Source organism: Hesperophylax consimilis, chromosome 17 (assembly GCF_061612785.1).
Source record: "Hesperophylax consimilis isolate HC1 chromosome 17, BYU_Hcon_1.0, whole genome shotgun sequence".
Lineage (NCBI taxonomy): Eukaryota > Metazoa > Arthropoda > Insecta > Trichoptera > Limnephilidae > Hesperophylax > Hesperophylax consimilis.
Genome location: NC_142852.1, coordinates 20,931,632 through 20,953,893, shown reverse-complemented (window position 1 = coordinate 20,953,893; position 22,262 = coordinate 20,931,632). Strand labels below are relative to the sequence as shown.

The 22,262-nt window shown below is 36.9% G+C and overlaps 1 protein-coding gene across 1 annotated transcript; it reads right to left on the bottom strand.

Annotated features, from left to right (window-relative positions):
- Positions 1-6,530: 6,530 nt before the first annotated feature.
- Positions 6,531-20,987, bottom strand: LOC149416194 (uncharacterized). Its single transcript, XM_089642075.1, has 7 exons — positions 19,967-20,987; positions 18,480-18,679; positions 17,053-17,261; positions 13,340-13,453; positions 11,767-11,973; positions 9,797-10,013; positions 6,531-9,085 (listed from the first exon to the last, which is right to left on the bottom strand). Exons 1-7 carry the CDS (start codon positions 20,589-20,591, stop codon positions 8,930-8,932), a joined length of 1,728 nt encoding a protein of 575 aa, XP_089498201.1. The 5' UTR covers positions 20,592-20,987; the 3' UTR covers positions 6,531-8,929.
- Positions 20,988-22,262: the final 1,275 nt, after the last annotated feature.

The following is a 22,262-nucleotide window of genomic DNA, read 5'->3' as shown; positions in this document are numbered from 1 at the left end:
ATCATTAATCCTTTAGCTGGTGATTTACCATGAAACATTTTCCTTTGTGGTTATATTGGTGTTCGGCAACTGAAGTGTTTAATTAAGGACATGCAAATATATATTTAAGTATAGTACGATTTTCAGTTTTGAATAAGTAATTAATTTTTTTTTTTTTTAATAATTTGAATACTTATTTGAATTTTTCACAAATAACTGAAAATTGAGAGAATCGCCATAAATCGTGGGATAACTCAATAAATAACACATAATAATATCTTTCTCTAAATATAAACCGGTATTACCTTATCCGCTTTCAAAAGAATATCGGAAATACATACATTTTGTAAATGATTATTTAAATCAAATGCAAATTTATGTTATTATTCTGAATCTCTGGCCGTGGATAATACGAAAATTTTTAAATAAAACCTTTTGATTTACCTTAATTACTTCAAAGGGAAAGTGACTGCATTTGGGAAAATAATATATATATATTTTTTAAATTTAATGGTTTTTCACCCCAAAGGAGTGTTCTAGCCAAATTAAATTTTCTAATTTCGTGAAATGATTATTCGCTTTCGGTGTATGGGAAAACAGCAGGAATAATTTCTGTTGATGACATTTTCTTTTGTTGGTATTCGTGAAACCAGTGGCTAGAATTTTTACCATTAACTCTATGCAAATACTAAGAAAGGATAAGATAGGTTATGTTGGGTTATTAAAGGCCCGTTTATAATAGGAATAAGCGGTAAGAATAGGCCGGTGGCGTAATCCTTTATCCGTAATATTTTAGATAGTCGTTTATAATTGAAATAGGAATAGAATAGAATACGTTCATATAAGTGACTATGCCGCTGTCACTTGTCTATGTCAACTGTCAACCGAGAGTATATTCTTCCTCCATCTTATAAAAGTTATATTGTTTTACATAAATAAATATTGAAACGATGGATACATCAGATATTGTTGCATGTGGAATGTTTTTGTCAATTCTGGGGCTAGCATACGCTGCAATAGGAGACACACAGTTGACGAAAAAAATAAGGAAAAGACGACGTTGGAGTGTGCGTCCCATTAATCATAAAAGGAAGAATCTATTAACTCCGCGTAAATACTTGATCACAAAATTATTGTTCGATTGTCAAATACATAAATAAACCACTCTTGTCAAATAGTAGATACCATAGAGTATCAATTGAAAATACATAAATCTCGGTATATATCTCAGCTTTCTGTAATCCGTAACCGCAAAAGATAAAGTTGGACCATCTTTTCGGTTATGGAAAAAAAATAAGAGATTATTGCCATCTATTATAAACGGATACACAGGTTTCCTATATTCCAACTTCTACGGCCTAGGACTTTACGGCTTATTCTTACCGCTTATTCCTATTATAAACGGGCTTTTAAGTTTAGATTTGATAGGTTAGGTTAGATTAGGTTAGGTTTAGTTGGGTTGGGTTAGTTTAGATTAGTATAAGTTAGGTAAGGTAAGGTTGAGTTATTATTTATTTTGTAAGAAGCAAACAGCTTTTACATAATATACAATGATAGATATAAATATACAATTTAACTAAAGTCAAGCCACAAAAGTTACTTATGCTAAAGTTCATTGGAAATGAAGTTTTAATATCTTAAAATTAATTTGGTGTTAAAGGAAGGGGAGAGGAAGAGGATAGGAGATGCTCCCGATACATTCCATACTCCCATATTAATAATCGGTCGTACGCATTACTTTATATCGATATTTCTTTACGTTATTTAAAAAAATGTCAATGCTGTAAAATTTTGTATTATATTGTGCACATATACGAGGAATTGGGAAATTTTTTCGAATGTTTGTTCTACACGAGTCCAGACCATTATTTAGAATTTCAAACAATAAGATTTGATCTAAAATTAGATGTCGTGTTTGGATGGAGTTAAAATTATGAAATATAATGGATTCAGTATAATTTGAGAAGTGTAAGTTTAGTTTATAATTTATGTGTTTAAAACATTTTTTTTTAATTCTTTCTCTTCTTTCGATATGGGCTTGATATAAAGGAGTCCAGATCGGTGTACAGTGTTCCAGTCCGAGCGAATATATGAGGTGTAAAGGGAATATACAGTGTTTATGTTGTGGAAGGGTTTTTCTATGCGAATTATAAATCCCAGCATTTTATTGGCTTTGTTAATGATGTGATCAGTGTGTTGGATAAAGTTTAATTAAACATCTAGTGTTACCCCAAGGTCCCTGATATATTTTACTTCATTGATGTGTGTGCCGTTTAGTGTGTGTGGAAAGGCAGTCGATTTAAAATTTAATTTATAATTAATGGGAATTAATTTTTGTAATATAAAAACAAATGAATTAATTATTTTTTTAATATATATTATGGAAAAAAGAGACATCTCTGTTCAATTTTGGATGGATTTTGCTCTGCAGGTGTGATAACTGATTACTGACACCTTTTTTGCATTGATCAGTTGGATCTTCCAGTTTGTATTTTTTGTCTAAAGAGGTCTATTGAAGGCTAAATTGATTGAAATATTCTTTGACAATAATGTGACTGTGGGTATTATCACAATGTGCTGATTCATCTGAGCTTTAATAATTCTACTCTCTTGAGAGCTTGATCTTATAATCTCATAGTGCAAATGCAAAGTTATTGTGCTAATTGCTGCCTGCTGCCGAATTTTGGAAATCAAGGAGCCGAACTCAATTGCAAGTGTATTCTCTTGTAAGTCCTCTGTTCAAATGTATTTTTTGGTGGCTGGTTTAAGTTATTTTCTCTCTCTGCAGAGTGAATTTATTAATCAATCAATTTTTTTTCATAGGGAAATAAAATATTCCCTGATGTTCTGTGTTATTTACAAAAAATATTTTATTTTTATTACGTGTAAATGTTAATTTATTGCATTTCGCGATGTTAATAACAAGTTTGTTTAATTCGCAATAGACAAAAAGACGATTTAGTAAGGTTAGGTTAGGAAAGGTCATTTTAGGTTAGGTTAGGTAATGTTGGGTTTTTAAAGGTTAGGTTAGGAGATTATAGGTTTGGTAAGGTTAGGTTAGGAAAGGTCATTTTTATTTAAGTACATAAAACAGGCATGGTGCCCAAAAATTTACATTCATGGATGTTAAAATACATAATAATAACAAAAATAGTAACAAAATGAATAAGCTTTTTTTTTTTTTTTTTTTAGTGAATACCTCACAAGAGTCCCAACTGCTCCCGTCTGGAGCCAGTGAGACTATGGCATCCCCAATTGGGGGATGTTGTGAGGCTGAAGGTAAGTGGAGAAGGGAAAGAGGAAGGTGGGGAAGTACCTGGCTATTCAGATCTAGTCACTAAACACGGCTAAAGCCATTTGGAGCAACGTTTCAATTCTGAATGGTGGTCTTACACCAGGGCGATACTGGTAGTATCTTCCACTCTGGAACGTGCCGCAAATATACTATATATTATTTTAATTAATTAATTGTGAAATAACACAAATTAATCAAATAAAATTTATTTGCGCACGCCGGGTTCGAACCCGCGACCTTCGGAATGGCAGTCCAATGCGTTACCACTGGACTATGCCGGCCGTCAAAATATGCAGAAGTAAATAACAAATAAGAATGGGTAAATGGTAAAAACAAATATGTTCATAAACGATTTGTTATTGTCACACCTGTACTGGTGAGATATTGATTAGGTAGGTACAATGTTGCTTCTCTTAAAATAAAGGACTTCATCACAATATCAGCTTAATATGATTAAGGTAATACTTTTTTTAAGTAATAATTATTAGCCTGAAACACTCATCCACATTGAAAAATCTCATGATAAAAGATACATGACGCCAACGGGACCCGAACCCGTGTTTTTTCGATTTCCGGTCGACAGCTCTGACCACTGAGCTATGGCGGCTTATCTCTTATCCGCGAAATAATTCAATATATCCTAGGATCCTGGACGGTTTTACCTATGGACACTATGCATATTTCACAAACTGTACAACCTAAAATTACAAAAAAAATATTAACATGTAGTAATTTTGTTATATGGCAACACTGACTAACGGCCATTTCTCTTCTGTCCCAACTTGGAAAGCACAGCAAACTACAATATTTTTTTAATAAAAAGTTAGTTTATTACCATATTGAAACGGTTTTTCCTAATACCCGAATCACAAATTTCGATATGTATTTAGTTTTACTTGAGAAATAACATATCATATACCCATTGACGATATTTAAACCTTCTTAGTAGATTATCTTAGCCATTATAACAATTTTAGGTTACAATGTCAAAATTGTACCTGTGGACAACACGATGATTGTACCTGTGGACTGTTCACAGGTACAATCAATATATCTTTTAAAGTTTAAGAATTTATTTTGTTTCTATTTCCAGTGAATATACAGGGTGTATCGGCAAGTACCCGACAAACTTTAACCAGCTATTCCTCAGCACATTTGGAGTAAAAAATGTTACCGGCGTTTTGCTATCCGGTAACATTTTTTTCCATTAAAAACAAAAAATAAATAAAAAATCCACACTCCGTCACTGTCATTTGCATTGTTTCTCGCGTTCAACAGCTGTTATTAGCAAGTGTGTCAAAAAGTGTCCTCGCTCTTTCGTACACACTAAATAATAATAGTTAAAAATGAGACGAATGGTGCCGTGCCATTTCGTTGTGATTGTAAAAGCGCGCCAATGTAGGTACGTACGTACATTATTCAACGAAACTCGAACAAAATATTGCCAGATGGGTTTTCAAACTTTGACAAAGGATAAAACATTGGTGACATGTGGTGAAAATATGAATAGTAAATTTTTTATTAAAAAAAATGTTACCGGACAGCAAAGTGGACCTGAGACAAACCAAAGTCCTTTGGTGGACTTGAGACAAACTGCGTCTTAAAAATGTTACCGGACAGCAAAGTGGACCTGAGACAAACCAAAGTCCTTTGGTGGACTTGAGACAAACTGCGTCTTAAAAATGTTACCGGACAGCAAAGTGGACCTGAGACAAACCAAAGTCCTTTGGTGGACTTGAGACAAACTGCGTCTTAAAAATGTTACCGGACAGCAAAGTGGACCTGAGACAAACCAAAGTCCTTTGGTGGACTTGAGACAAACTGCGTCTTAAAAATGTTACCGGACAGCAAAGTGGACCTGAGACAAACCAAAGTCCTTTGGTGGACTTGAGACAAACTGCGTCTTAAAAATGTTACCGGACAGCAAAGTGGACCTGAGACAAACCAAAGTCCTTTGGTGGACTTGAGACAAACTGCGTCTTAAAAATGTTACCGGACAGCAAAGTGGACCTGAGACAAACCAAAGTCCTTTGGTGGACTTGAGACAAACTGCGTCTTAAAAAATTCGTATTAAAATTTTTATTTTTTTTCACAAGTATAGTATAAATAAACGCTTTCTGAAGATAACCGCATACTTAAATCAATTTTACCAAAAATGTCTGTTGGACAAAAATGAACTAGAGCGACGATGTATGTAGCAAAAATTACAAAATAATAATATTGCAATAACTGTATAAGTACCTACATTAAAAATAATTACAAGTGTTATTATGAATAGGGAATTCTCTTCACACCAAAAAATCACTTATTATTAATTATTCATAGTAGAAACACTTCAGACACAAGAATACATAGTTTTTATAATTTTCAAAAATCATTTATTAAAGTTATAATGACTTTAAAAACAGGCGCGAACGAAATATTTCAATGCAGCTAAGAACGCCCGGTGATTGGTCAAGCGTTCAAGGGCGAACGATGACGTCACGGTTGACCGGCCTGAGTAGATCCTGCAAACCTATTCGCTTTAGTTGTGTTTCGCCATTAGGAAATCCCGTTTTGCTGTTAACAATCAGTCTTTATCAAGACTTCTCTTATTAGTTCCGTGTAGGTCTCTTTTTGTTATTTCATTCGTTATCATTTAGCCTAGTTTATTAGTAGAGGAGACGATTTGTCCCGTATTATTGTTGTGCGTGCATCGTGCTAGCTAGATTTGCGATGCCGAAGGCCGAGCAAGGATTTCAGAATGCTACGTCTACAAATCTTCCTCGAGTGGATATAATGATGGCGTTGACCTCCACGTATTACACGCAACAAAATAGCTGTGCAGTATAGATTGACTTTGTTTTGCTTCCAATAAAAAACTAGGTTTTACACACATTCTTTGCTTCATTCACATTCATACATCGTATCTCACGTTTATATGTTTTTTTATGTAGAGTAATTTGTTCTTTTGCTCTGAGTACTTGATTGTGTCATGACTTCCTCAAACGTCCCCGACTTCTTTACCATTCGTATTCACGTCATAAATCCGCTTTACACTCCCTTCTTTGTTAATTCGCACTACATATCTAAACTATCATATCTAAAGCATCACTTTTTATTTGCTTTCATCATCAGCCTTGCATTCTTTACAAAAAAAGTTATGGTATTTGTTGACGCTAAAATTTGTGCAAATATTCCTATCAAAATAATTACGCGACGAACCACTTTATTTTTAGTTTTAAAATTTTGAAATTTGAACCCAAGTTAACCCTTTCAGTACCCATGTCCATGATCGTGGACATCGACTTTCATCTTTAGTTATTACGCTATTTGCTAGGTTTTGATCATTACAACAACTTGTCCATGATCATGGACATTAGTAGAGCAGTGTGGTGCTGCCATCATACGGAGTTTCAAGAACTAAAATGATAAACAAGCCATGGAGAAAACAGACCATCCCTTGCCTGGTAAGACACACTACAATATAATTAGTTTTCTTTATTATTTGTAGCAACTAATTTATCCGAGCATTTTTTTTCATGGAAATTAAATGTTTACGATGGTTCTTAAATGTTTAGTTACGAAGTTCTGTTGAGTTATATGATTACAAGTTACGTTTGAAAAGCGATGTCCATATTCATGGACAAATGCATTTGACGGTTGCGAAGAAATATGGTCAGGGGACCATTGTAACCATTTGTCCATGAACATGGACACTCTGTACAACAATAAACATAACAATTATCAAAAAAGTTTTCAAACAAAATATTTTTGAAATTATTTCATTAGTCTAGACACCAATTTTCAATTTTTTATGACTTGTGCCTGAAATTCAGTACTGAAAGGGTTAATACTGCGCATATATATATGGTTATTGGTTATGTAAGAAATTTTTCGTTTTGATAGACTCTGATAGACTTTAATCCACGTTTTACTTCTCTTGATATCAACTGGCACATGTACAAAGTGTTTCTCTGGAGTAGATACAGTTGTATTTGTACACAACGGTACAAAACACCACCTCTTAGGAATCCGTTTATTAACATCTACATCCATTGCGAATGAATGACAGCTAACGTCATGTAAGGTAGGTTAGGTCGCAACACATTTGTTTATTTACTTTTATACATATAATACAATATTTAACTGCAACTTGAGGTCAAAAAGTGGTAAAATAAATAGTAATAACTATGTGGATTGTAAATATACCACAAACACAACGAATAACACTTAAAAGGGAGAATAATGCGAGATGCAATTCATCAATGCGTTGATCCCCTTGGTTTAACCAGCAACAAGCAAGACAGGCGGCGATGGCGGCAAAGGTGTGACGTAGCACTTGTGACGTAGCGGTCAAGCAAGATGGCGCATGACCGTTTTCAGAGCCGAAATAGCACGCAATTTTTAAAACAACTACAAAAAATTGAAAATGCATTTAAAAAAAAAGAAAAAAAAAGAGGCACATAATAAAATAATTATCTTCATTGAAATAAATTATTTACAAAATGCACGAGAATTCCCTATTGTGGGTCGATTTTAGTTCCTAACTAGTTTTTGTTTTTGTGCCATTAAAAGGTAATCATGTAAAATTTTAAGTGACATTATTTAATAGTTTTTCAGACTCCACCCTCCCCAAGCCAATCAACCATTTAGTTATTATTGAACCGATTAAAGACATTTTGCATGTTTTAATTTTTAATTCTTGGGGGATTTTATTATATAATTTCGGTCCCAAATATGTAAGCGACTTTTGATACTTTTCCGTATTGCTCCCTGAGACCGAGAGATCCTTTCCGATGATAAAGTGACATTTCGATTTTTATGTTCGACAAACCCTGTAGAAGTAATATCCAAAGGCAAAATGAATGTATAATGTCGACACTGTAATTGCAGTGCTTCACGATTCTTCAACACTGCAAATGCAGCGCTCCGGCTAGTAGGGGTTAAAAATAGTAAAGTGATAATTTTGTTTTAAATGCAGACCGATTACTGAATAGTTTTTCTAGGATTACCTATGCGATGTACAAAACAACTTAAATATAGCACAAAACTCTCGTTTGGGGGACTTGATTACCCCCTCCGGTGCTTAAAGATTAAAAAAAGTCTAACATTTCTTTTTTTAAATTGTTTTTTACTAACTCTTCACAGGAAGAACTGGCTTTATCTTGCCACTTGGGGTGACCTACGGCAGAGGTGTTGGTTATCCAATGGATGGATCCTGGAAGGGCAGTACCTGTACCTCTTCGTCGGTCTGCCTCTGGAAAAACATGTGTCTGAGAGACGATCCGTTCTAATGAAACTGACGTCAACTGTGACGGGTGTTCTACACGTGTCCGTCGAGTTTCACGCAAGGCTGCTAAATCTTTCGAGCAGGCTCCATTGAAGTACCTATAGAACAGACTCTGAATTCCTACATTGCATCTGTGCGTTAGAGTTGGCAATCAGTCCGCATTCAGACAGACATCACTCCTTTACAAAGAACAAGCAGGTTTATCAAGTATTTGGGAGTTCCAGTTCAGAGGTGACTCCAAAATTCAACTGTTGGACATAGATACTTGATATTTACAGGTCACTATTGAAGAATCCCGTGGTCCTTTACCAAGATGCCCAGTTAACATAGCTTGTATTCGGACCATAGTGTGCATAGTTCATGCTTCGATTGGATGAACCGCTCTAGTCTTTGCTGGGATCTGTGGCGCCCTTCTTGTGCACCAGCTTGTTGTGGTTCCACAGAGAGGAGGTGTGGCGGAAAGTTCTAGAGCAGACCGGGCAGCTGTAGGGCATCTCTCCACTGTGAGTGCGGAGGTGAATCTTCAACACGGTGGGGGTCTGAAATAACAACAAATAAAGGATTACAAAAAATAGCATTTTACTAGCCTTGATTACAGGAAACGATCACCTCAATAAAAGAAACATTCCATCGCACTCACCGGGATTACAGAACGATTCTAATATACTAACCAGGATTTCAGAAAAACTCCATTTAACTCACAGTGATTACAGATAAAATCCATTATACTAATAAACTCGTTATTATTAGAGAGATTATAGAATCATTCCATTTTACTCATGCGGAATACAGAAAAATTCAATTATACTCACAGGGATTAAATAAACCTTCCATTTTAATCACCAGGATTTGGAAAATTTAGAAACCTTAGAATAAACTCATAGGGATTACAGAGATCCTTCATTTTACTCACAGGGATTACAGAAAAAATCACTGGTGTTACGGAAATAGTATACTATACTCACTGGGATTTCAGAAAAAATCACCCTAATAACAGAAAAATTCAATTTTATTTGAAGGGATTACAGAAGAAATCACCAGTATTAGGGAAACTTTCGATTATGCTCACCAAAATTACAGAAAAAATCACTAGTATTATGGAAAATTTCCATTATGCTCACCGGGATTACAGAAAAAATCACAAAGAAAACAGAAAAACTCCATTTTTCTCGCAGGTTTTACAGAAAAAATCGTATTTTGGAAAGCTTCCATTCCTCGCCGGGATTACAGACAAACTCCGTCACACTCACAGTGAAGGCCTTGTCGCACTGGCCGCATCGGTGCGCTCTTTGCCGGGCACCTGGCACGTGCCGGCTGGCTCGGTGCTTCTTCAGGCTGCCCAGCGTGTGGTACGCCTTATCGCAGTCGGTGCACGCGTGGCGGAACGCGCGCTCGTGGTTGGAGTGCACGTGGTCGAGCAGGCGCTGCCGGGTCGTGTAGCGAAGGTCGCACTGCTCACAGTGGAATCTGACAGGAAAAAACTTCGATTATACCATGGTAATATAATGAATAAGCTTTTCAGAATCTCCCGTTGTAACGGACGTAGTTGACCATATTATTTAATTTCATAAAAATTGTTTTACTTTTATAAAATGTCCCTACTCCACGCCACTGGCAAAATCACCACTCCCCGCCACTGGTCATTTTGTCCAATTTTCGGCCCAAGCGGCTTGAAAACTTTGACTCCGAATGGCTTCGATACCACATCGCCGGCTTACCTGCCGCGTGGATCAATGTCCAGCATTTTTTCTATGTAAATTTTACATAGAAAAATCAATTTTTAAACATTGCAAATATGTATATTTTACTTGTTCATCCCCTCGGCGGTAGTCAAATAAACACTATTTTCGATATACTACCGCTGAGGAGATATTAAAAAAGCTGTTTTTCACCCATATGTAAACCCATTTTTGAACAATATTTTTTACCCTTTTTGCGTGTACAAAAATCCAGGAACCTCGTAGCATAGTGAATCTTATCTCTTTCTGAGCGCTATGTTACGGGGACCTCGGAAAAATACTAACTTAACATGTTTTACAAATTTGATCGCTTGAGATCATTTTTACACATTTATTTTACAAACATTTCTTATTTTTTGTCGTATCTTGGCAAACAAAAAATCTAGTTGTCAAGATACACATTCTCATAACTACTATGCTTTTAAACTATGTAATTGTCATTCATGTAAGCGCTCAAAATCTTTTCTAACTCGCAAATTTAAGCGACTACTATCACCATTGCTATCGACAAAATGAATATGCAGCATTTTGTCGGAGGCTATAAACGCATTGTTGGCGCGGGTACAACCCCCCACCACTTTTGGGCTCCTAGCCCAATGTCGGGCGCGAGTCAGGCTAATTAAATATAAGCAGCCACATAATTAAAAATAAATCAGTTCATCTTTACCACCAAAACCAAGCGTTTTATTTATCAACAAGTGACTCCTGCTCAACATCTGCCTCACCTCGCCGAGTCTTCTGCTCCAAGATCTTCTGGTGTTACCTCTTCGAGACCAGCCGGCCCTCCTTTGGAAAACCGCCAACACCAGAAGCGAGCAGAGACGAAAGCACACCCAGTGCCCACCATTCACCAAGCCTGGGTGCGGGAGGCAGATTTCATCACCAATATCAACTACAATCATCATCATCGGCCGTAAAGGAGCATCTCATCGGTTGAAGACACGGTTTGGACCCGGCGCCTAAATCTACAGTCTTGTGCGGACTCCCGTCCAGTACACCCGTTTTATGTGAATAGAGCACAAGAGTCTTAACTGCTCCCAACTATGGGACTGTGGCATTAAAAATTAGGGAATGTTATGAGGCTCAAAGGAGTGGCGAAGTGAAGGAAATGGGAAAGAGGAAGATTGGGAAGTTCCTGGAAATTCAAATATGGTCACTATCATCTCGTGTTGTAATAATTTTAAATATTTTACAAAAAGTTTGTTAAAGTGAAAAATAAACCTTTCGACCTACCTGATTCACCTGACTTGATCAAACGCTGACGGCCGAGATGTAGTAATCGCAGACTTCACTGTTGTTGTACGCACTTGTAAGCTCTGAAACAGTGTGTGCCCACGGCAAGTGGGAGGTGGATTTGATCAGACGCTGACGGACCGAGAACATTTAATCACCTGAAGGCAGTGCGGGACTCATGGCAAGCGTAAGGCGGCTGCACATCAAAGATTTGATCAAAAGCTGACGGGTCGAGAATTAATAATCACCTGAGAGCGCTGGGCAGCGCGTGCCTCACGGCTAGCGTGAGATGGCTGCGCAGTGAGGAGGGCGACTTGAAGTGCAGGTCGCACTCGACGCAGTAGTGTGCGCGCTCCGAAGAGTGGCGACGGGAGTGCGCTTGAAGCGCGGTGGGCGTCACGAACGTGCTGGGGCACGAGGGACACGTGTAGTTGTGCACCTTGGTGTGGACGCGCCTGAAAAAGATAATTCAAATTTTCTGTCTGATCAACAATTTAATTATTCTAACGATCACTAGCACAGACTAGTGAAAAATCACGGGATATTATAATTGTATTATCTATACAGTGACAATTTAAAATTAACCCATTGGCCTCAAACCACGCCGTCCCGGCGTGTGTACGGCGATGTGTCTTAAAATCAAACGACGCCGTCCCGGCGGGTCTGATGTCTGTCGGCTTAAAAACGAAAAAGGGATACATTATTGACATCTGTGTTTAAAATTTTAAATGCCAATCGCCCTATAGATAATTAAGTATTTATTTCATAGTAATTGGCAGGACTCCGTTGGTACAATTTTTTCCTGATATTTACGATTGAAATTTTGTTATATTTCAGCTTCATTGAATTTTTTCAAAATGGCGTGTGGTTCGGGAATTGACAAGCTTGTTCGTAAAACGCATGGTGGGCTGCTAACAAGAGCCCAAATGACAAAAAATATATATAATGGTAATAAGTATGATAAATGTACAACTTTTCTTAATCCAATTATAAAAAATGAAGAAAAAAAATTGGTTTTTGAAAAAAAAAAATTTTCATATCCTCGTTTAATCATATTATTATTTTTTTTAAACAATGCATATTTTTTTTACATACCTTGATTCAATGCACAAGTAAATTAAAAAAGATTGTTTCGTTTGCATGTTTAGTTTAACCCTTGGGACCTTCTAAGACCCAAACAGTCCCAAATGCCGTGCGCGCATTATACTCTCCTAAGACCATATTTGTCCCAGAACGACCGCACATTATTAAAATGCATATATCTCTCTTCCTCTCATCTAAAAATTAATTATTTATTTTATGTCAGAAAGAGAACGAAATAGTGCTTGTTATTGTCTTTGAAAAAATGGAAGCTTGTAGAAGGTTCGATCTGTGCAAATCAACAACGTCTCAAGGGTTAAAAGTTATGTAAGATTTAGTACACCACTGCACTTAAAACTTTTGGTACAAAATTAATTCGGATGTGAAGGACAATTTTTTAGCCAAACAATTCAGAGGCCAATGGGTTAACAAGACGCGTTATATTCATTGTTATGAAAAACCCAGCAATTCGAAGAATTTGCCTGCTGAAATATCTTCACTGGACCTAGTACAGTGAAACCATGCACATTTTCTCAATAACGTATCTTCACTTTATTAATTCAAATTTATGAGCAACTGTCAAAAAGTTAAACAAAAGAAATGCACATTTCAAATAAAGATTTATTAATTAATAAAATCATTTTGGTTACTACTGTATCGCTTCTCTGATATGCTTTGAACTTAATAGTTTCAATTTTGAAAATTTAAAGTTCATTGAATTTGAATAGCATTAAAACTCACATGATGTGATAGTTCCTGGCGCTGGACTGCGTGAAGTCTCGCGGGCAGCGGTCACACTTGTACGGACGCTCTTTCGTGTGCAGCTTCTCGTGCCGTTTGTGCGTGCCCAGCGATCTGTAAACATGTATTACATTACACAAACCCCTGTTAACCCCTAGAGCAATTTTGGGAGATATTTCTCCCAGCCTGATGCGGACTCATAAAAGTCACGCTATCTCATGTTGTATTACGGTGATATTTATGATTAGATACAGAAATACAGAATTTGATTTAACATTGAGAAGGTTCAGAATTGAACCACCACATTTTTAGTCATTCTGATTGCAAATAACCTCTACTGTCCAGTGTCGGCTCGTCTACAGCGGTCTTTTGGTCAAGGACCTCCCAAAATATACTGCAATAGTATTAACATAAAAAAAAGGATTGAACAAACTACGCTGTTAAGATTTGTTTGGGCTTGATGAAGTCTTCAATAACAGACGCATGGTTTTTTTTTGTTTTTACTGCACAAAACTGCATTTCAATTTTATTTAATGTTACAAAGAGTTAATTATTCCCGACCCAGACAAAACACCTTTACTAATGATCTGCAGACCATAACGACTGCTTGTTACTATTTTATAGGAGAGAAGAAGTGAAAAATCCACTCGGCGAGGCTTTTTATAATCTAATCAAGTAACACACACTGACAAGCTAATTGTCAAAACAAACACTGTCAAAGAAAGCCAATTGATAAGCAAAACATCTGTTTTATCTGTTAGCCCCAGTTTTACCTCTGACCGCTAGGTGCTAGGCAGGAACCTGTAAAGTAACTGGTGGTGAACTTTGCTAATGGTTCGTACATTTTCAACAATCTATTTTTAATATTGATTAATTAATTTATTTTTAATATTCGTGCATATTCGTACGGTAATAGCGAGTTCCAGTGCCATCTAGCGTCCAAATGAGAACCTACTGTATGTACCTAGCGTGGGTCACATCAAGTTTTGTCCCCAAGCTATCTCAATTTCTTTCTCTTTGTTATACAGACAAAGGAGGTCAACACTCTCATGTCTAACGTATGCTTAGTATCATACAAAATTTATTTTAAAGGCATTTTCAGACATGACCGCGGTGAGATAGAGATATCTACGACCTAAGATTATTAAGGTATTCGTTTCGTGTCGATGAATTGTTTTGACGCTTTTTCCGCTCCAACCATTAATGAGGCTAGGATTCAAATTTTACCAGTTTGACTCTGCGCAGTGTGGCTTTGAGTTGAATCGTGCTGCCCGCGCCTGCGCCGTAACGCAACCGTCATTGAATGACAGTTGTCAATAACACCTTACCGTGAACATAACCGATGTGTTACTTGGAACTTTATCCGGACTTATAATCAGTTCAATGTTACGTCATGCTATGAGTTACAATTAGTGCAATCCTCTCCGGCTTCCTGTGAATTCCTCCGCCATACGAGCGCTCACCAAAATCATAAGTCACATTTGCGAGTACCTATCCTTTTGGTCAGCGAACTTAGCGTTAATTCACATAAGAACATACCTGCCTAGATTATTACAATTATAATCTGACCCATGTGTTGGTGGTCTACGCGACTATCGCACAGTATTAGAGGGAGATGTGAAAAAATGTCAGTCGCACAGACATAGGAATTAATAGACGAGAAGATAATGGCGAGGGGTAAAATCAACTGTTGAAGAACGAAGGGGGTAAAGCTGACTGTGATTCGTCAATAAATCAATCTGACAGTAAATAGGCATCTCGCATTATAATATCACCATTTAGTTCTTAAAAGTAAAATCTGCTTTTGAATGAATAGACATTTCTACATGGGAGCGCAAATTACTCGCCACGTTATGAACTAATTTGCGAAGTCCAAATTCGGCAAAGTAAGGCAGCTTCTATTTTCAGAGTCGTAGTTAGTTTCAGAGTATTTAGTTAAGACACTTTTACAAATGTCTCATAATTTACTTACCCCAGTAAACAACGATGAGCACACTTGAGAATCGCTACATTGTGATGTGATAGTGTATGTTTCTAAAACTGATCCATATAATACGGTGTGAATAAGCTTAAAATAAAGTAAAATAATGCTTACTTATGGAATGTAATATGACAATTGGGTTTATTCTCTTTTTCACATCTATTTTTACAAGTTTTCATAGTACAAGTCAACATTTTGCCGTGTTATTTCGTAAAATGAACCGATGATGCCTCGACCATAGTTCGCACAAGAATGATGACGTCACGTTTTCAAATTTCATTTGAGGCCATACGCGAGCCCAGCCGGCTCAATGGAACCGGTATGGGGAGTGGGGATAATACGCTTTTAATCACTTAGGGCAGGTCTACTAATATTCATATGTCTATGATGTTACATGATGTATACTGTATAATGGATCTTGGCGTACTTTTTGATTCCAAACCTAATTTAATATTAAAAACATTGTGAATAAAGCTTACTGCATGCTGGGCTTTGTTATCAGAAACAGTCGCGTATTTCAAAAGCCTGAAACCTACTTTCTGCTTTACTATACATATGTCCGTTCTCAGCTTGAATACTGCACCTCCATATGGACTCCACTTTACGATATCTATAAAGAAAATATTGAAAGTATCCAGAAGAAATTTCTGCGTTATCTCAACCACAGAATGAGCGGACCTAAACGGGGATACACAAATATGCTCTCGAAATATAACGTCTCCACTCTTACTAACCGGCGAACTTACCTTGACCTAATGACCTTGTACAAAATCTGTAACAACTTTATCGACTGTCCTGGCTTACTCAATCTAATAAACTTCAAAATACCACCCAGAACGACGAGGCTTAACGACTTATTTCATATTAGCCGGACGCGCACAAATGCTGGTGTCATAGATCCAATCAGAAGAATGTGCGAATTGTATAATAAAAACCAAAACCTGAAGGATTCCGACATAATTTTTGATACATATAGTACCTTTGGTAGGAAATTGAAGTCTGTTTTCCTATAAAAAAAAAGAAAATTTGTACTTACTTTATTCACTATACTCATACTTTTTTATGATTTATCTCTAAACTTGTATAAAAAATATTTGTACACTTTTATTTGACACTGAGCATTATCTATATACAAAATAATTTTCTTTTATACTTTTTCCTTATTTACATGTAAAAAAATATTTAAAAGTGTTATCTACCAGTCAATCAGTTATTGTTTTACAAAATTATCTTTTAATTACTGTCTGTATCTGTGTTTTCTCCAAATAAATAAATAGAAATAATAAAAAGAGAGAAAAATAAAGAATTAAAAAAAAAAAGTTATCATTTTTCTCAGTTCATTTGCGGGTGCAATAGAATGAATATATAGGTACTTTTGCTTTCATTGTTTACTTTTTAAGTCTACTGATAAACAATGGACTGAGTTTGGAGTCAATAAAAGTTTAAATTAAAACTTTTAAATGGAAAAGATCTTTAAAAGAAAAAAAAATACATTAATTAGTTATATGAGTAAATAAATAATCTTAAATTAAACAATATTGTAATGCCGGCTTGAGAATAAGTGAGTTCCGGTAAATTGATTACATACATAGGCGTTTTTTTAATATTCATTACGCATTAGCAATATGTATTAACATTTCATATTAATTTTTTTTCTTTGCCTCTGCTACTGTCACCCAATTTGGTTTGATCCATAGCTTTTGGGAAACCCTGTATTTTATTATATACTGACTTGCTGATCTTCCCGCAGTGTGCGCACACGAAGGTGGGTCGCTCGCCGTCGTGCGCGGCGGCATGTCCGAGGGCGGACTTGGCCGCGCAGAACACGGCGGGACAGCGCGCGCAGCGGTAGCGCTCGGAGTGCGTCTGCCGGTGCCGCGACAGGGACACGGCGCCCGAGTAGCGCAGCGTGCATACGGAACACTCGTGCGTGCCAAACGACTGTAATCAATTATACGACTTGTTCATTATTCTTACTTTTTTCACAATATCTTCAGTTTTAGGCTAAATTACAGACTCATTCGCAGTTGTTTTGAAAAGTTGCAGTTCGGATCCGAAACAAAAGGTACACAATTTTTCCAGAACTGATAACTAAACATTTGAACACCATTTACATTACATTTGTAGCGATGCTACGAGGTTTATCTAGAACACTCCAGACGCAATGCGAAACGTTCCAACGTTCCCACCTACGGCCTACGAGTACTTGCCGCTGAGAGAACTACCTACGTCAACACGTTGCGAGTTTGACCCAGTACATTTCGCGCATACGCTAGAAGGGTCTAGACAATCACCTAGGCATAATTCCAGCGCCATCGAAACTACCAGAAGTATCCAGACTGAGCGAGTTGTCTCCAGTTTACCAGCGGTCTCACGTAGTTACTACCGCCATCGGCTGGACTATATAAATAGGCCCGGCGCAGCGAGCAGTCAGTCAGTCAGTCATCAGTCGTTCAACAATTTGCAAGTCTCGCGAGTGACAACCTGCGCACAGGACGATACACCCGGCTTTGCACGGTTCGTCCATGGACTCCAACGGTATCATCACAGCGCCCTGGTTCCAGCACATCTGACCAGCCCTACATCCACGCACTTAGATCCCGCGGCATCCTCGCCGGTCTATGCATCTCCCGCACAACCGCCGACCAGGTTCACCGCACCTTCGGCTTCCCTGTTCAGCACTGAAGACCCATGGTCTTCACCAGTACCTGACACCTCCACGAGTCCGGTCACCAGCAAGCGGCGTCGACTCAAAGACCTGCACATTGATTGTATTAACTGTCATTTTTAAAATTGGAAAAATATTTTAACTGTATTTTAAAAATTGGAACTGATTTATCAAAGACTATCCTGTGATTTTTCACAGGTTTAAGCTAATATTACACTAATATTACAATTTTGCAATCGGAGCACTTTTGGGAGTAATGAACTGTGGAGCAATAAATTAAAAGGCTCATTTTGAAAGATTACGGGTCGGATCAAAATAAAAGGTACACAGTTTTTACCCAGTGAATACTTCACAAGAATCCCAATTGTCTGGCATACGGTGGTGAGGAGGGGAAGGAGATGAGAGGGATAAAGGTGGAGATGCCAATCTAAATGGCACCAGACGGTTGGGAACAGTATATATTTTTTAAGATATGTAAATTTAATTTTCACCTCTTCGTGTCTCTGATTGTGCTGTTGCAAACTGGTTTCAGATACAAAATACTTGGCGCAGGCGTTGCAACGGTAGGGGGCGGCGAGGTACTTGGCAGCCAGTCGCATTCGCGCCAGCTCCTGAAGCTGTTGCTCCTCGGTCTGCCGCACCACGAGGACCTTGGACGGCTCAAAGCGTGTACGCGGCCTCTTCGCTGGAGCTAGAACATGTGAAAGAACATATAATACGTAGGCAAAGATGGCTGATGTATTCAACATGGTTCATGGCACATCTCTGTTGTTTCTATTATATATGACAATACCATTACAAAGTCATTATATTCTTCTATCTGTGAATTTTAACACATTTAATCCCAACATTTTTTTTAGGGAGATATATCTCCCAGCCCGATACGGACTCATAAAAGTCAGGCTACTCATTTTTTATTACTGTGAGAAATGTAACTTAAACAATGTTAGAAAGAGAGAACACCACGCTTTGTATTAGCATTTAAAAGTTTTTATTAGACGTTCTCTAAAAATTTTAAATAATTCTATAAAACGACATTTAGTTTGAAGAAAAAGGTGACAATAACATTTATAAATCCTTCGTCTAATTAAATATGTTTTATAGTTTCGTGAAAAGTGGTTTACAGTTTAAGCCAGAGGTTCCCAAAGTGGTCTATATAGACCCCCAGGGGTCGATATCGGCTTGCTGGGGGTCTATATCAGCGAGAAAAAAATTTGGGGGTACATACGAGCGGAACCCCATTTACCTTAAGTCAACATTTAGGAGTTCCGTAAATGACACAATACACCTAACACAAATAACACAGTTTACGTAGTACAATAGACTGAGAAATTACTTATTTGATTTTGTATTTTTATATTTTGTAAGGTTGTTTATTGACGTATATAAATAAAATTATACATTCCTTTTCTCGTCAGTATAGCAAAACATTAATATTATTAAGAGTTATTACTCTATCCTCAACGTGTGACTGTTTGGTACGGTTTATGGTCCGGCGGAGTCATTGGACCTTACTTTTTCAAAAATGAGGCTGGAGCAACAGTTACGGTGAATGGATTGCGCTATCGAGAGATGAGTAATGATTTTTTATGGCCGGAATTGGATGGTATTGATCTGGACAACGTTTACTTTCAACAAGACGGCGCTACGTGCCACACAAGCAACGAAACCATTTATCTTTTACGATTGAATATCAAAATAACACCTCTTGTTGGAAAACTCTGTGCAATGTATTTTTACATAAAATAGTTTATTTTAATGCTAATCATCTAATCCTTCATTTTTGGAGCAGAAAACAGCGGCAAACAAAACGTCGATTATGAGGATTTTATTTAGTTTTAATCAGCCTGAGATGCTGTTGTCCCTTTCGCTCAGGCTTTCGGGGGGTAACAGCGACAGTGACAGTTTTGTAAAATACCATTTATTACAATTTCTCCGTGACCGTGTTTCCTCTTTCAAAAATAAAAATAAAACTTACCGTGCTCTGCAACTTGTGACTTTTCACGTTTCAAATTTTTTCTTTGAACCTTGGCGTTGAGTGGTTCTACATCGCTCTCGTCAGTCTCTTTGTCATTAATTTCCACTCCATCTTTACCGCCTGTCTCCCTTTCTCCAAGCAATTCCTTTTTTGATACTCTTTTTTTAAACCTCACCACTCTCACTTTTTCTTCTTTCTCGTCATAACCAGATTCGTTGTGTTGAGAAAAATCACTTAAGTCATCATTTTCCAATTTAACGTTGCTGATTTTTATAAATTCATGCGCATTTACGTCCTGTGTTTGGTCTGATTTAAAAAAGTCTTCATCATTTGAATTAACATTTCTCCATCTGCTGTCATCTTTTTTAGGCGCGTCGTCATCTTTTGAATTGTTCCGTCTGTGTTCATTTGTTTGATGAGAGTCGTCATCGTTAGATATCAAATTGTTCCGTCTATGTTCATTTGTTTTATGTGCGTCGTCATCATCATTTGAGTTGTTCCATCTGCATTCATTTGTTTTAAGCAAGCCGTCATCTTTAAAACTAAAACTATTACAACAGCGTTTATTTGATTTATGTGAGTCGTCATCATTCAAATTAAAACTATTACGTCTGTATCTATTCATTTTATGTGATTCATCATCAAATGACTTCAAATTGTTTACGTTCCTTGTTTTATGCGAGTCGTCATCATCGTTCGATATAGAAGTCTTTAGTGACTTTCGATTATGCGAATTCAAAACTACCTTTCGTTGACATTTATTTATTTTAAACGAATCCTCGCTATCTTGTGGTGTATGTACAATGTTTAAGACTTCTTTTTTAATTGTTGGATCTTCCAAAGGTGAATTACGTGCTTCAATGTTTATCGAATCTTCGTTAGTAAGTAAAGTTTTGGACGGGCGATGAGTGTATATTTTGAATTTTCGTTTGCCATTGCTTACACTTTTACGTTGTAAACATTGTATGGAGAGAAGTGAAGATCTCGATAGCTCCGAGAAAGGAGAGGGCTGATTCGAAAACTCTTCAACATCAACCTGTAAATGCGTAAAAATAAATAATATTACATATAACATAGTAAATGAAAAAAAAAATGTTTTAAACCACTTTATTGAGTTATTGAGTTGACCGGTCTCGGTTGAACTCAATCTTCTTCAGGACAATGGAGATATAAACTGAATTAAAATACAGAGGACAATTACAAGGTAAACAAAATTATATATATAATGTCAAGCCACAAAGTGTTTGCTTTCTTCCATAATTTAATATAATAATTTATTTTATTAATTTGTGTTATTTCACAATTTATTAATTTATTTAAAGTTTATTTGCAACACGTTGCAGAGTGTTAGATACTTTCAGTAATGCCCTGGTGAAAGACCACCATTCAGAATCTAAATGTTACTTGAAATGGCTTTAGTTGTGTTTAGTGACCAGATTTGAATAGTAATAATATTTGGATGATTTGTCAATGCCGTCTTATTACTAACTATAGATTAGAAAAACTATTGTCGATTTAACAGATTGCATCCACTGGTTCGTCGATCACTAATGCAAAACTATAGCCAGGTACCTCCCCATCCTCTTCCCCATCTCTTTCCCGTTCTAACAACATGCCCCAATTGGGGATGCTTTAGCCTCAGTCGCTCCAGGCTGTTGGGAGCAGTTGGGACTCTTGTACAACGCTTACAAAAATATATGTGTGGAGAACCTTTTTGAGGAAAGGAAGGAGTAAACCTGGATCTTGAAGAGACCCTTGTTGTAGGACGGAGGAAACACAAGAACATGTTCTATGTAAAAGTGACCCGACACTTAATAAAAAAAGTACACAACAGTTACAACAGCCTGGAGTTAGGGCGACAGTTGCATTTTCAATTTCGGATTTGTTATTTTTACTATTTGAAAGTCCAAAATCAAGTTCTATAATTGGCCGGTATTCGTATGATAAATTCAGTAGTCCTTGGCGTGCCTTGACTGGAGGGCGCAGCCAAGTACACTTGCTCTAGTTATCTAACTCGTATACGCGCAGTCAATATACCCCCGCGTCTAACTTGCTAGAGCTTACCATTTTACTCACCAGGGGACATTATTGTAGTTTTAAGACATATCCTCTGTGTATTCTAGCAACTGTCGCATGCGTTTCTGTTGGTTTCATTCTGCCACGTTTTTTGTTTGAATAAGTTTATAAAATGGAGTCTTCTTGAGCTGTTTATTTTTCAGATATACCTGTTTTAATTTTGAGCATATTTTGTTTTAATTGGACATAACATCAAACATTAGTTTTTTGGAATGGCGGA